General features: G+C 36.6%; 1 protein-coding gene across 1 annotated transcript in view; it reads right to left on the bottom strand.

Moving 5' to 3' along the window:
• TAF4B (TATA-box binding protein associated factor 4b) overlaps positions 1-13,261 on the bottom strand; it is a 124,643-nt gene that overhangs the window by 43,687 nt on the left and 67,695 nt on the right. The window contains 3 exon segments of the mRNA XM_027577153.2: positions 1,395-1,451; positions 6,758-6,883; positions 12,401-12,531. Coding sequence (XP_027432954.2) covers positions 1,395-1,451; positions 6,758-6,883; positions 12,401-12,531 — 314 coding nt within the window.

Here is a 13,261-nt window from a genome sequence, read left to right as displayed (position 1 = left end):
TGAAAAAGAAATGAGTATGAGAAGTGTTCTGTTGTTGAAATGAAATGTTTCTGGCTTCGATCCTTCCTAATGTTCTCCCTTTCCAGTTCTCCTCATCTCAATCCGGAAACCTCTCCATGCAGAGTTCATGCATTTTCCTTCTCTCTTTTAGTGAAAATACACCACATTGATTGTAAGAATCTTACTAGATTTCCATTTGTTTTGCCTCAGCTCCTACATTAATCCAAACAATAAGGGCCTTTAAAACATTCATAAATAACCTGCTGCTGCTGGCACCTAGGAGCCGAGTGCTGCAATGTTAAGCAACAACAAATTTCATAGTTCAAGAGGCACAGTTAAGGAAAAAGGTTGCTCAGGAAATCACTCTTATTTAGCACAAAGATCCTTAAAAATTGCATGAAATCAGTCAAGTAACTATAGAAACCAATTTCTTCAGCTCCATATCACACGTCTCACACCTCAATTGTCTTTATTATCGTCTGCTGTCAGATCCTTAATCAGAAATGTGAACAGGCTTGATGATTTATTCAGCAGGGAAAAGAATCTGTAGGTCAAGTGAAAAATTTCACACACACACACACACCCAAACACACACCACATCTTCAACCTTAGGTACTTTCATTTCCTTCTGTTCTCAGCAGCTCTGGGGGCAACTCCGGTGAGATCCAATATTAAGCCTCAATTAAAATAAGCTCCAATTAGTGGAGCTTTTTTCTCTGGGGCTAGAAAAGTCAGGAAATGGATATTGGGAAATGTAAAAAGTCAGCTACTGAGAGGAGGCTGCAGACATAAATGAACTTATTTGTTGATTTCTACAGTTGCTATGCAGAGGCCTCTGGGAGTAAAAGCTTAACCAGTCTAAGCTATAAACTAAAACCCCTGCAGCTAAACATGAACTGTGTGAAACAAGGGCTCCATTCCAGAACAGAAAACTGCTGGGCCCAGAAAATTAAAAGCCAGAGGCGTTTTCCATTTAAAACTAAATCCCAGTACCACCTCCCAGCCAAAGAATTATAAGCAGTATCAGATTTACAAAACGAACAATTACCCTGGAAAAATGTAGCCTATTGTACAGTCCCAGATGCTAAATCTCAGAAGTTTCTTTTTCTTTTTCTTTTTTTAATCCCACGTTATATTCCTCCAAGTACACTGCTGCAGTTTACAAAGAGCCATTTCTAGACAGGCCTAAGCCTTGAAAATAAATTTTAAAAAGAGAGCACATAACTCATTGACCTCATTTGAAGTACTGCCCTTGCCTTCAGCAGTTCCTGTCCTTCCCCAAGGCTTCTGCAAATGGTATGCAGCAGCAAAATAAACCCTGACCTAATTGCCAGGAGAGAGCTGCCAACCTTCCCTCCAACACAAAGACAAGCATGGTAACTTGAAAGTCCTACCTCTTTGGCTTTCTGCTTTAATCTCAGCTGTTCTGGATCTTCTTTATTGGAACGACTCTATCAAAAGAAAAGAAAATTTTAATAGAAATTACTAGCATCTAAACACCATAGTTGCTGTTAAATATTTAATAAATGACAATTTTCTCTTGTGATTGAAAACCTTAGCTCCAGGGAAAAATGCCTCAATCCAGTCTGGTGCACTCCCTCCTTTACGCCCCCTCCCTCTCATCATCTGGGCTGGCTGCTGCAGTTCTAGCCCCAAGGAAGCTTATACAGAAAATGATGCTAACAATGTCAGTCAGGTCCAGTTGAGGCATGACGTTGTTCTTGTTAGAACACTAAAAACTAAAAAACGGATGGTACAGATGAAGGAAAAGAAAAGAAGGATAATTGCTGGCTCAAAGAAGGAAAGCAATCAACACTGGCTAATCTTCAGATAAAGCCATTTTGGGAAAACATGTTATTTCAAGGACTATTAAAATCAAGAACCTCATAGAGTGATGTATGAAATTGTTGAATCACTATATTGTATACCTGAAACTACTATAACACTGTATGTTAACTGGAATTAAAATAAAAACTTAAAAATAAATAAATTAAGATAAAATCAGGAGTCTGACTTTGAACCAAATCAATCTCTTTAAAAGTATAATTCTCAAAAACTAAGTAGGAAATACATCGCAATGTTTTCATTAGAGTATCTTGTCATCTTTGGGTCCTCCACAGCATTTAATTGAATGCTATGCACAAGTAAATGTCCAATAAATGTTATTCAATACTGTTTTCCATACTGATTCAGTTCAACATTCAAAATTGAACAATCTAACAGGACTGCTATTAAGGAGAGAGCTATCTTCTATACCTGCAATGCTATGATGAAACAAGTGGTAAGGAACTTCATTTCTGACACTATGAACATTTGTCCACTGAAAAATATGCTCAGGAGTATTCTTTTTTTTTCATTCTAACAAAGTTATCTAAGTCCTTATAAATCTGAATATTTGTTCTATAAAATGCAACATCAGCTAATTAAGTATAGCTAGCAAAATAAAAGCTAAAAGTATTTTCTTATTTACTAAGTTTACTTGATACATTTTACTGATGTAGCAGTACTTTTGTTAAAGGGAAGTACAAGAAAGAAACCATTTAGATTTAAGAGTGCCTTGTAATTTTTTTTCTTTTAAGATTTTATTTATTTATTTGAGAGAGAGAGAAAGCACAAGTGGGGATGGCGTTGGGGGGCAGAGAGGGAGAGGGACAAGCAGACTCCCCACTGCACAGGGCTTGATCTCAGGACCCTAGGATCATGACCTGAGCCGAAGGAAGCTGCTTAACTGACTGAGCCACCCAGGCGCCCCAAGAGTGTTTAAATTAAATTTAAATAAGGCTACCAAAAGCTAGTAACTTTTTTCTTCATTTTGTCCTCTATCTACTAATACAACTTAACCCAAACTAAGATAAACTCCTTTATTATTCCACCTATGATATGAGACAATAAGCATGTATATAAACGTATTTATCTTAAAAATGTGTGTGTATGTATATACATATACATTTTGAGTGTATGATTTTTGCCCCAGTATGAAATGAGCATATTTGAATATCAAGTCTTTATCACTTAACCAATATTTATTGATTATTCATAGATAAATTCTACTCTGTGTGCCTCTATTCTGAGTCTGGAGATACAGAAATGAAATAGTAAGACAAAGTCTCTGCTTTCAAGTGACATATTTTAAGAAGAGAAAAACAGCAAAAAATTTTATAAAAATTAAATACACTTATGATATGTAAAACATTTATGATGGGGAAAAATTTTAAAAAACAATTACTGATAGTTGCTAAGTGCTATAAAGAAAATTGGACAATGTGACAGAAAGAAGAAGGAGTGTGTGTGGTAGGGGGTACTTCTTTAGCAAGGACAGGAGAGAAGACATCTGAAAAGTGACATGTGAGTCGAGCTCTGAAAGACAAGGAGGCAGCCACACAAAATTCTGGGGGAAGAATACTCCAAGCAAAAGGCACAGTCATTGCAAAAGCCTTAAAATGGGAACAAGCTTGGTAAAACTGAGGAAAGAAGGAAGGTCCGTGTGGCTGGACCATGAGAAAAGTTGAAAGAGATAAGGTTGGAGACCATGTAGGCCAAGATACAGAGTTAAGGTTTAATTCTAGTCATAAAAAAAAGCCACAAAAGGGCTTGGAACACAGGAGTGAGATGCCACTGCTCTGACACTTTAGAAAGAGCACTCTGGCTGCTATGCAGCGAATGCAGCACTGTAGGGATCCGAGATCAGAGGCACAGGCTTACAGAACAACTCAGGAGACTGCTCTAAAACAACTGTGGTTTTAGAAAAAGATAAGGGAAACTTGGACTAATGTCATAGCAGGTAAGATTAGGTTGAAATATATTTTGGAGGCAGAGCCAACTAGATTCATTGATGGACTGGATATAGGGTATGAAGTAAAGAGGAGAATTGAAGATGATTTCCTAGGATTCTAGCCTAAGCAATTGGAAAGAAGAGAATACCAACTTTCTAAGACGGTAAAGGCCAAAGCAGATGTAAGACATGGGACCTCAACTTTCAGGTTGAATTGACTAATTAGCAGTCTATGATGCACACTTGGCACCCTCAAAGGTCAGTGTGACTGGAGCAGAGCGAGTAAAGAAGGGAGGGATATGAGTGGTGGGTGGGTACTTTTTAAAATCTGGTAAGAAGTTTGGATTTTAAGTGTAAGAGGAAGTCACTAAAGGCTTTCAAGTAACAGAGACATGCATGATTTGTTATGAAAACATTATTCTGACAAAAGTATGAAAAACGGATTGTAGAAGGAAAAGGAGATCAGTTAGGGGACATTATAAAAGTCCAAGCTGGGCCTGGAATAAATTGTGCCAGAAAGTAAGGATAAGGGCACCTGGGTGGCTCAGTCAGTTAAGTATCTGCCTTCCGTGCAGGTCATGATCCCAGAGTCCTGGGATCAAGCCCCACATCGGGCTCCCTGCTCAGCGGGGAGTCTGCTTCTCCCTCTCCCTCTCTCCCTAGCTTGTACTCTCTCAAATAAATAAATAAATAAATAAGAAAGACAGAAAGTAAGGATAAGCTCAGTGAATGATGGAAACATGAGTAACAGATGTACCAGTTGGAAGGGTCTCCTACTCAGGAGGACTTTGAGTATCAAAATAAATAATGATAGTAATGGATTATAACCTATTGAATCAAACAGAAATCCAAAGCCCATTTTGATATCAATGAATACATGAATGAATGAATAAAAAGAAAGGAAAGCTCTTCCACATACAATGCTAATAAATGTAGAATATGATGAGAATTAAAAAATTACCATTTTACATTTACGAGTAGTGTCCATCATAGAAGTGGCTGACTTAGGTAGATATCATCTATGGGCACTAAAGTTGATACATGGAGGTTTGGTGAGGAAGGGGATATTGGTATAATCTTGAAATAGCTTCCTGTGAAAAACTGATTACAAAAGGGAAAATGGTGAATATGAAATGGAGAGAATTGGAAGGCACCCACACAGCTGGGTGATCAAGGTTGCCTTTTGATAGGATCAGCTGAGAAGAATGTATTATTCCTGCCACAAATTCATTACCTAAGTCATGAGGAAATATCAGATGAACCCAGGAATTATCAGTCACCCTACAGATAGTAAGGCCTGTACTCTTAAAACCTGTCAAAGACATGAAAGAGAAAGTAAAAAATCTGACTAAAGGAGTCTGAAAAGAGATGACAGTTGAATGAAACACACATTGCTGAATGGGAAAATAGACCAAGAAGGAAAAAGAGCCTGGGCTGAGAGAGTTGGTGAAATCTGAATGGGGTCTGTGGATTACATGGCAGTGTTATATTGTTCACATCCCGACTTGGTGGGGTTATACAGCAGAATGTCCTGTTTGGAAAGTAAGCTTCAGAGAAAGGCTAATTAGACATGATAGTTGCACAACTGTAAATATACAAAAAACCCTCTGAATTAAAAGAAACAAAGGAGAACAAAGGGATGAAAGAGAATAATAATGATAAGGATGTATGTATGTGTGTGTGTGTGTGTGTGTGTGTGTGTGTGTGTGTAAATGCAGGGATGGAGAAAATGCAGTAACATGTTAAAAATGGGGGCATCTGAGAAAAGGAGATGAGGATTCTTTATATAGTTCTGACTACTTTCCTGTAAGTATGAAGTACTTCAAATTAAATTAATTTTTTAAAAAAGTGATTAGTATACGAAATACTCTAAAAGGGGAGGCTGCCAATAACACTAAAAAAAATTTTTTTAAAGATTTTTTATAATATTTATAAATAAATAATAAATAAATATTTATTTGACAGAGAGAGAGACAGCGAGAGCAGGAACACAAGCAGGGGGAGTGGGAGAGGGAGAAGCAGGGCTTCCCGCCGAGCAGGGAGCCCGACCCGAGGCTTGATTCCAGGACCCCGAGATCATGACCTGAGCCAAAGGCAGACGCTCAGCAACTGAGCCACCAGGCGCCCCAATAACACTACAAATTAAAACTAAGGTGTTTAAAACCAAAAAATCAGTCTAGTGCCCAACCTTTATGACTACTCGCAAAGGCCCTATGACTATGGAGAAATGTGAAGCAACAAAAGGCAAACCACAGTGCAACTAGCTTTCACCCCTTTTGACACTATAGTCTAGGAAAATGTTTCAGTAAAGAAGAAAGAAAATATATTTATATATAAGATAAACATCTTCTTACCTGTTCTTTCATTCTCCAACCCATTTCTGCTCATCCTATATTTTGTTCCATATAATCCTAATTAATCCTAATTTTACCCATAAATTTCCAAACTTTCCTCTCTCTAGTTTAACTTGGCACATATCAAATTATATCCCTAAAAAGACGTTGAATATTTTTAAAAACATTTTTATTTGGGGGGTGCCCACTCAGTTAAGTGCCCAGACTCTTGATTTCAGCTCAGATCATGATCTCAGGGTCTTGGGATCAAGCCCCGCCTGGGGGTCTGCACTTGGCGGGGAGTCTGCTTGAGATTCTCTCTCCCTCTCTCTCTGCTCCCTCACCCCCCACCACTCTCTCTCTCAAATAAATAAATCTTTAAACAAACAGATTTACTTGGGGGTGGTAGGTATGATCCTAGGCACACAGAAACTGAGAATGAGGAGACAAAAGATTATATCTGATTAAAATAATTAACTGAAAGTCACTGTTCCACACCATTCTGGCTACGAGAGATTTTATTAATAATTTCATTTAAAGAAATCCTTCAGAGAAATCTAAAAGCCTAGCAGAAACAAGACAGTTGGCTAACAATAAAGCCAATTCTAACCTTGCCAGGTCATGTTCAATCATAAATCACAGAGGCTCTTACCTTGGCTACCCTAAGTAACATTTCTCTTTCTTCTAAATCCTTTCTCTGCTTCTCCAATTGATCTAGCTTTTCGAGAAATTTGAGCTGTGATCTGGTATCACTAGACAGGATGTAATTTTCACTTGCCTGGAAAAAAAGGAAACAGAAAGTCTTATGATGGTCCTAGGCAAAACATTCTACATTAGGTCTTATAAATCAGCTAACGACAATACTAACATACATAGGGAGCTAAATTTTCAGGATATAATATTTATATTTCTAATAATACAAACAACAAAAAAGAACCTTAGTCATCCTTAAAAGTTGAGAGGTAATTAAGCATTTAAATTTCAGAGCTTTCCTAGTAGGCCTCATTCAGAGGGGATAAAGAGAAGCCAAGCAGATCCTAACAATAGGAAGTAGAAAGCAAGAGAGTGTAACATGTACCTATAATCTAAATCTTTTTAAATTATTGTCTGTCTCTGGAGACCTTAGTATAATTAATTAAATCTTAGGCCTATGAAAGACAAAACAAAAAACCAATCGCCTCACTAAAAAATACACCAAAGATGAAAGTTATCACCCTTGTTTCCACTGCTGGATTGGTCTAACCTTGGCAAGTGAGTACATTTTCAATCAAAATGTAACATGAGATAAAATGGCAAACATTTAAAATCCTAAACCTTGTTTTGAGGATTCCTTTAAGCTATGAACTTGGGCAGAAACTATAGTCAAAGAAATTAAGTATACAATTTATAAATGAGAGCCATAACAGAGAAGTATAATTATTTGTCTTAATTTGCTCCATAAAATGATAAAATTTACAGTTTCATTTACTCTGATATTCTAGAGTATAAGACAATGCTTTCCAATCTAAATATTTTGTAATTTTCTTCATCTGATATGATCACCTATCTCTAATACACATAAGACGGAGGTGGGGGTTGCAGCGGCGGGCAATCTTCCCAATCAGCATTTGAGACATCCTGCCATCTACAGTCATCTCAGTAATTCAGACATTTAAGCTATGGGATGGAGATTGGGGGAGACTGTATAATAGGAAAACTGAATGTTTTTAAACATTTAGTCTAACAGTCAGTGCCTGGCTTAGAATCATAGGTATAGCACCAATCCCATCTTTGTTTTATCCCATGCTTATGGTTGATTCACTTAACTGGGACCAAGAGATTTCATATGCCCAAGATTCCTTCTAAATTAAATTTTTATTGTTGGTATTTAACTAGATCAAAAGAGTATTACATAGTATAACGAAAAAGGATGTATTAGTGCTACTTATTTTAATTCATGTTTAATACAAAACGAATTCTCAAATGCTTTTAAAGTTAAATAATACAAGATAGAATATGGAATACATTATAGGCCAACCATGAGGCATAAACATAATAACCTGTGGTTTCTTAAATACTTCATCTTTACCATGTTTGTGCTCAGATACTCTGGAGATAGTTTACTGACAGAATTTAATTTTAAAAGGACAAAAAACACTAAATTAAAAAGGAGCACAGACTTTCTAAAATTTAACCCCATACCATCCCTGTGCTAAGATCCCTTCTCCTTCTCCCAACTTTGATACAACTGCCTCTGGCTTAATGCATCCTTCCTTTATTCTTACAGATGCTAAACAAATGAATGCCTCCCCTATTCTACTGATTCCCCAACCTTATTTAAACAACAGTAACCCCAATCTTAAAACACTGCTTCCTGTCTACCAACCTGGTCTAACTGAAGTCTTTATGAACCACTAAATAGGGTGGGTTTTTTTTTTTTTTTAAGAATTTATTTATTTATTTGAGAGAGAGCAAGCTAGAGAGAGAGCAGACAAGCAGGGGAAGGGGCAGAGGGAGAAGCAGACTGCCCACTGAGCAGGGAGCCTGATGTGGGGCTTGCATGACCTGAGCGAAGGCAGACGCTCAATCAACTAAGCCACCCAGGAACCCCTAAGTAGGGTGGTTTAACAATAAAAATATAAGGACTCAGACCAAATGATAACAGAGCAAATCAAGCAAATCCCATCTAAAGAAAGCACTACAGCCCCTTTCAACTAGAAAACACTGAAAGGGCACCTGGGTGGCTCAGTCGGTTGAGCATCCAACTCTTGATTTCGGCTCAGGTCATGATCTCAGGGTCCTGGGATCAAGCCCCACAACAGGCTCCTTGCTAAGTGGGTAGTCTGCTTGAGGCTTCTCTCTCTCTTTATCCCTGCCCCCCAACAGCTTGCACATGCATACTCTCTCTCTCTCTCTCAAAAATAAATAAATTAATTTAAAGAAAAGAAACACTGAAGCTTTTCCACAGTCACTGGTATGCAGAAGACGATAATATACCTTCAGTGGGAAAACACCTGGCAACAAGATCAAAAGCTTTGTATTGCATGTGTCACTTTCTACTTCTTTACTTAAATCTGTTTATGGACTATGATTAATTAGATAATTATATATAAACATGTGAAAGATTATCAAAAGCAGATGGATGTCAAATGCAAAGAGATGGTGAAATTTTGCTTTTAATAAAAATAAGCTCACTTTTGTGAAATTCGTGGGATAAAATTTCCCACACTGTACAGAAAAAAAAGTCCTATCAGGGACGAACTGAAATATAAGGACAGGGCTAAATCTGTGACACAATGATTATTATAATATCAAAGTCTACAAAATAAGTATAATTTTGAACTAGATCCAAATATAACTAAATGGTTATTACTTCTGTTTAAAGAAGAATAATAATGTAGCTACAAATTTAGACAGTGGCATTAACTGTATTAAGGAATGAGTGTGGGGAAAGGCAGGCTGGGGAAAATCAATCAGGATAGGCAGTGTATAAAACAAAAGGTTAAGGAAGTGTTAGCTTTAAGCTAAGTTACTGAGGTTCCACGTGGGGTAGATATTATCCATTTTGCCTATGGCAACTAAATCCTTAGAACATATGCTATTGATATACAACAGAAGAACTCCATCTGAAAGCTGGAACACACAATAGAGATTTGGAGGACACTCAGAACAGTAAACCCTACTTGGAAAAATTCTATTCCATACTAAATTGTACAGTTACATTTTATATAGAAACTGCCTATTGTAAATAAAAGTGCACTCATGTATCTCTGAAAATATACAATTGAGGCGGGAATAGGAGAGAATCCAGGTTTGAAAAATTGTAAGACGTTACAGTAAAAACCCAAAAAGGAAGAAAATTTTTCCCACATCCCAATATTAAAGGAAAACTGATTATCAAGCCAAACTAGATTATTACAAATTTAGGATGTTAATTGTAATCCCCAAGATAACCACCAATAAAATATCTAGAAACATATACACAAAAGGAAATGAGAAGGGGATCAAAATAGGATATAACAACAACAAAAATCAAACCAAAAAGGCAGTAATGACAGAAATGAGGGACAAAAAAAAAAAAAAAAGCTACAAAGGATACAGAAAATAGTGAAGTAGCACAAGTTCTTCCTTATCAGTAATCACTTTACATGTAAATGGAATAAACTACCAAATCAAAAGGTAGAGACTAAAAGAATGCATAACGAACATGACCGACTACAAGCTGTCTATAAGAGATTCACTTTGGATGAAAGGACATGAATAGACTGGAAGTGAAAGGACGGGAAAAAAATTTCATGCAAATAATAACCAAAAAAAGCAGAGGCGGCTACAATAATATCAGGTTAAATAAACTTTAAGTCAAAAATTGTTAAAAGAGATAGAGATAAACAAGGGGGCCCTAGGGGGCTCAGTCAGTTGAGTGTCTGACTCTTGATTTCTGCTCAGGTCATGATCTCGGTCATGGGATAGAGCCCTGTGGTGGGCTCTGCACTAAGTGGGGAGTCTGCTTGAGATTGTTTCTCTCCCTCTCCCTTCCTCTGCCTTGCCCCACCCCACTGTCACCTTCTCTCTTTCTCTCTCTCAAATAAATCTTTTAAAAAAAGAGATAAACAGGACATGATATATTGACAAAAGAGTCAATTCATCAAGAAGATATACATAACAGACAACAGAGCCCCCAAGTGTATGAAGCGAACAATGACAGAACTAAAAAGAGAAATATGGTTCTACAGTAACAGCTGAAGTCTTCAATACCTCCCTTTCAATAAGAAGAATACCTAGACAGAAGATCAAGAAGGAAATAGAGGACTTAACATTAAAACCCAACTAGATCCACCAGACTTTTATGAACATTCCACCCAACATAGGAGAATACATGTTCTCCTCAAGTGCACATCGAACATTCTCTAAGAGAGATCATATGTTAGGCCACAAAACAAGTCTACATAAATTTAAATTGACTGAATCACATAAAGAATCTCCTTTGCCCATACGGAATGAAGCTAGAAATCAACAATAAAAGAGAAACTGGAAATTTCACAAATATGTGGAAACTAAAACAATATACTTTCAAACAACCAATGGGTCAAAGAAATCTCAAAGGAAATTAGAAACTATTTAGAAGTAAATGAAAACAAAAACACAATGTACCTAAACTTATAGAATGCAGCGAAAGCAGTGCTCAGAGGGAAATTTATAGCAGTAAGTGTCTACATTAAAAAAGGAAGATCTCAAATCAGTAACCTGCTTTATACTTAAAGGAACTAAAATAAAAAATGAAAGTGGGGTCATTATTGCTGAACTTACAGAAATAAAAAGGTTTGTAAGGAAATACTATAAACAATTGTAGGCTAACAAAACAGGACCTAGAAGAAATGGACTAATTCTGAAAACACACAAAAAGAAATAACTGGTACTGTTTTTTCCCCCCATAGCCTTTTCTCCTGATGATCACTTATTTTTAAGTCAGTCTTGCAAATTCTCACAAAAATTTATACAAGTGAGGACCTCAGCAATTATAAATAGTTCTTCCAAAGTTCTAAATAAAGCAGAAAGTAGAGAAAATAGAACGATTCCTCCAGGGAACTTACCAGTGATATGGTAGCTGCTATTTCTCTGAGTTCCTTTTAACTTATGGGTAGGACATTCTGACAATGACCATTCTCACAAACTGAAAACCTCATAAGGTTACCCACATACCATGTTGCACAAAATCTAGTTACCAACATTTCTTGGTATGGGGGAAAAGGTTATCTTTTATTTTTTAATCTCTCATCATCCAATAAATTTGCTTTCCACCAAAACCATAATACAAATAAATCAAGTGCTTTCACCTTGATGATGGCAAGTGATTTGGTTCATACCACTAAAGACAAGACCCATCCATTTAATTTGTCTAAAAAGCAGTGGCACCAGCATTCGCACTCAATACCATTATTTAACTTATTAAAAGGAACAACAGTGCTAACAGGGCACAGAGCACTGAAGAGAACACAGCTATCCGTATTCCATTCTAATATATTCTCCTTGCCAATCAAAAGCTGTAGGAAATGTCTCAGGCAGAACAGATGCATATCTCAATCTACACTGACACAGAAGCTTCGGATACAATTTTAAACTCTGTGTTAATTTTGTCATGTAAGCATATCTAAATCAGGCAAATTAGGAATGAAACTTTTGTCTACCAATATGAACTATGTCTCTTGACCATTTCCTTTAAACATATACTTAAAATATGAATCCATACCAAAATACTATCTTTAACATGACAAAGAGGAAAGAGAAGAATTTGTACTTCTTTAATGATTTTCTTTACCTTGTAAGTTGTCATTCGATGTTGAGCAATTGTAGTCAGTTTTTCTAGAAGGCCTCGTAATCGCTCCTGTGTTGCATGGGAGATCAAGTTCACAGCATCAGAGTTAAGTTCTGTAATGTCATGCTTTTTACCTGTAGAAGCAGAGAAAATCCATTACGTGTTTTAGTAGTGGCTGATAATTGAAATAATTAGCACAGCAGGTATTCTGTTCCCCCTGGAAGTCATACCCATTATGAATAAAGGTTTGGAGATTATGATTTTCCTGGTAAAGTCACAACTTCAAAGATCTTAGACATTACATTAATAAAACCTAGCCTGAAGCCTCAGAAAATATAGACATTGTTTCACTTAGCCCCTAGAATCATTCTCCTTGCAAGGTCATTTATAGGACAAAGTTAATAAGAACACAAATCAAGTCTAGTGTTCAGGGAGGAAAATGGTAACTGCAGAAATTAGTGCCATATTCTGTTAATTTTAGTAATTAAAAAAATAGAAAATTACATTTTGCTCTGTTTGACACCGTTAACAATTTATGACATTTATTTCAATGAATTCAGATTGTGGGTCTCTGTTACTGCCTGTCTACAAGACATACCTACACTTCTTTTGTCCATTACCAATCATGCTTCTTTTGCACTAACTCATGTTCTGATAAATTGACCTGGTAATTAATTTACAAGCTGAAATGGGTTCAAAGCCTTATCATGTCACCCATCCATTTGAATACCTTCTCTTTCAATGTATCTCCTTCCATAAATAAACCAAACTTCTATTCTTCTTTTGGCTAACTAGAAAGAAAGATTCAGGAAAACAACTTGGACCACATACCCAAAGGCAGAAGCTCATTTATAAAAGACCTTA

Source organism: Zalophus californianus, chromosome 14, assembly GCF_009762305.2.
Source record: "Zalophus californianus isolate mZalCal1 chromosome 14, mZalCal1.pri.v2, whole genome shotgun sequence".
Classification (NCBI taxonomy): Eukaryota; Metazoa; Chordata; class Mammalia; order Carnivora; family Otariidae; genus Zalophus; species Zalophus californianus.
The sequence above is the reverse complement of the archived record's forward strand: the minus strand, read 5'-3'. Positions and strand labels throughout refer to the sequence as shown.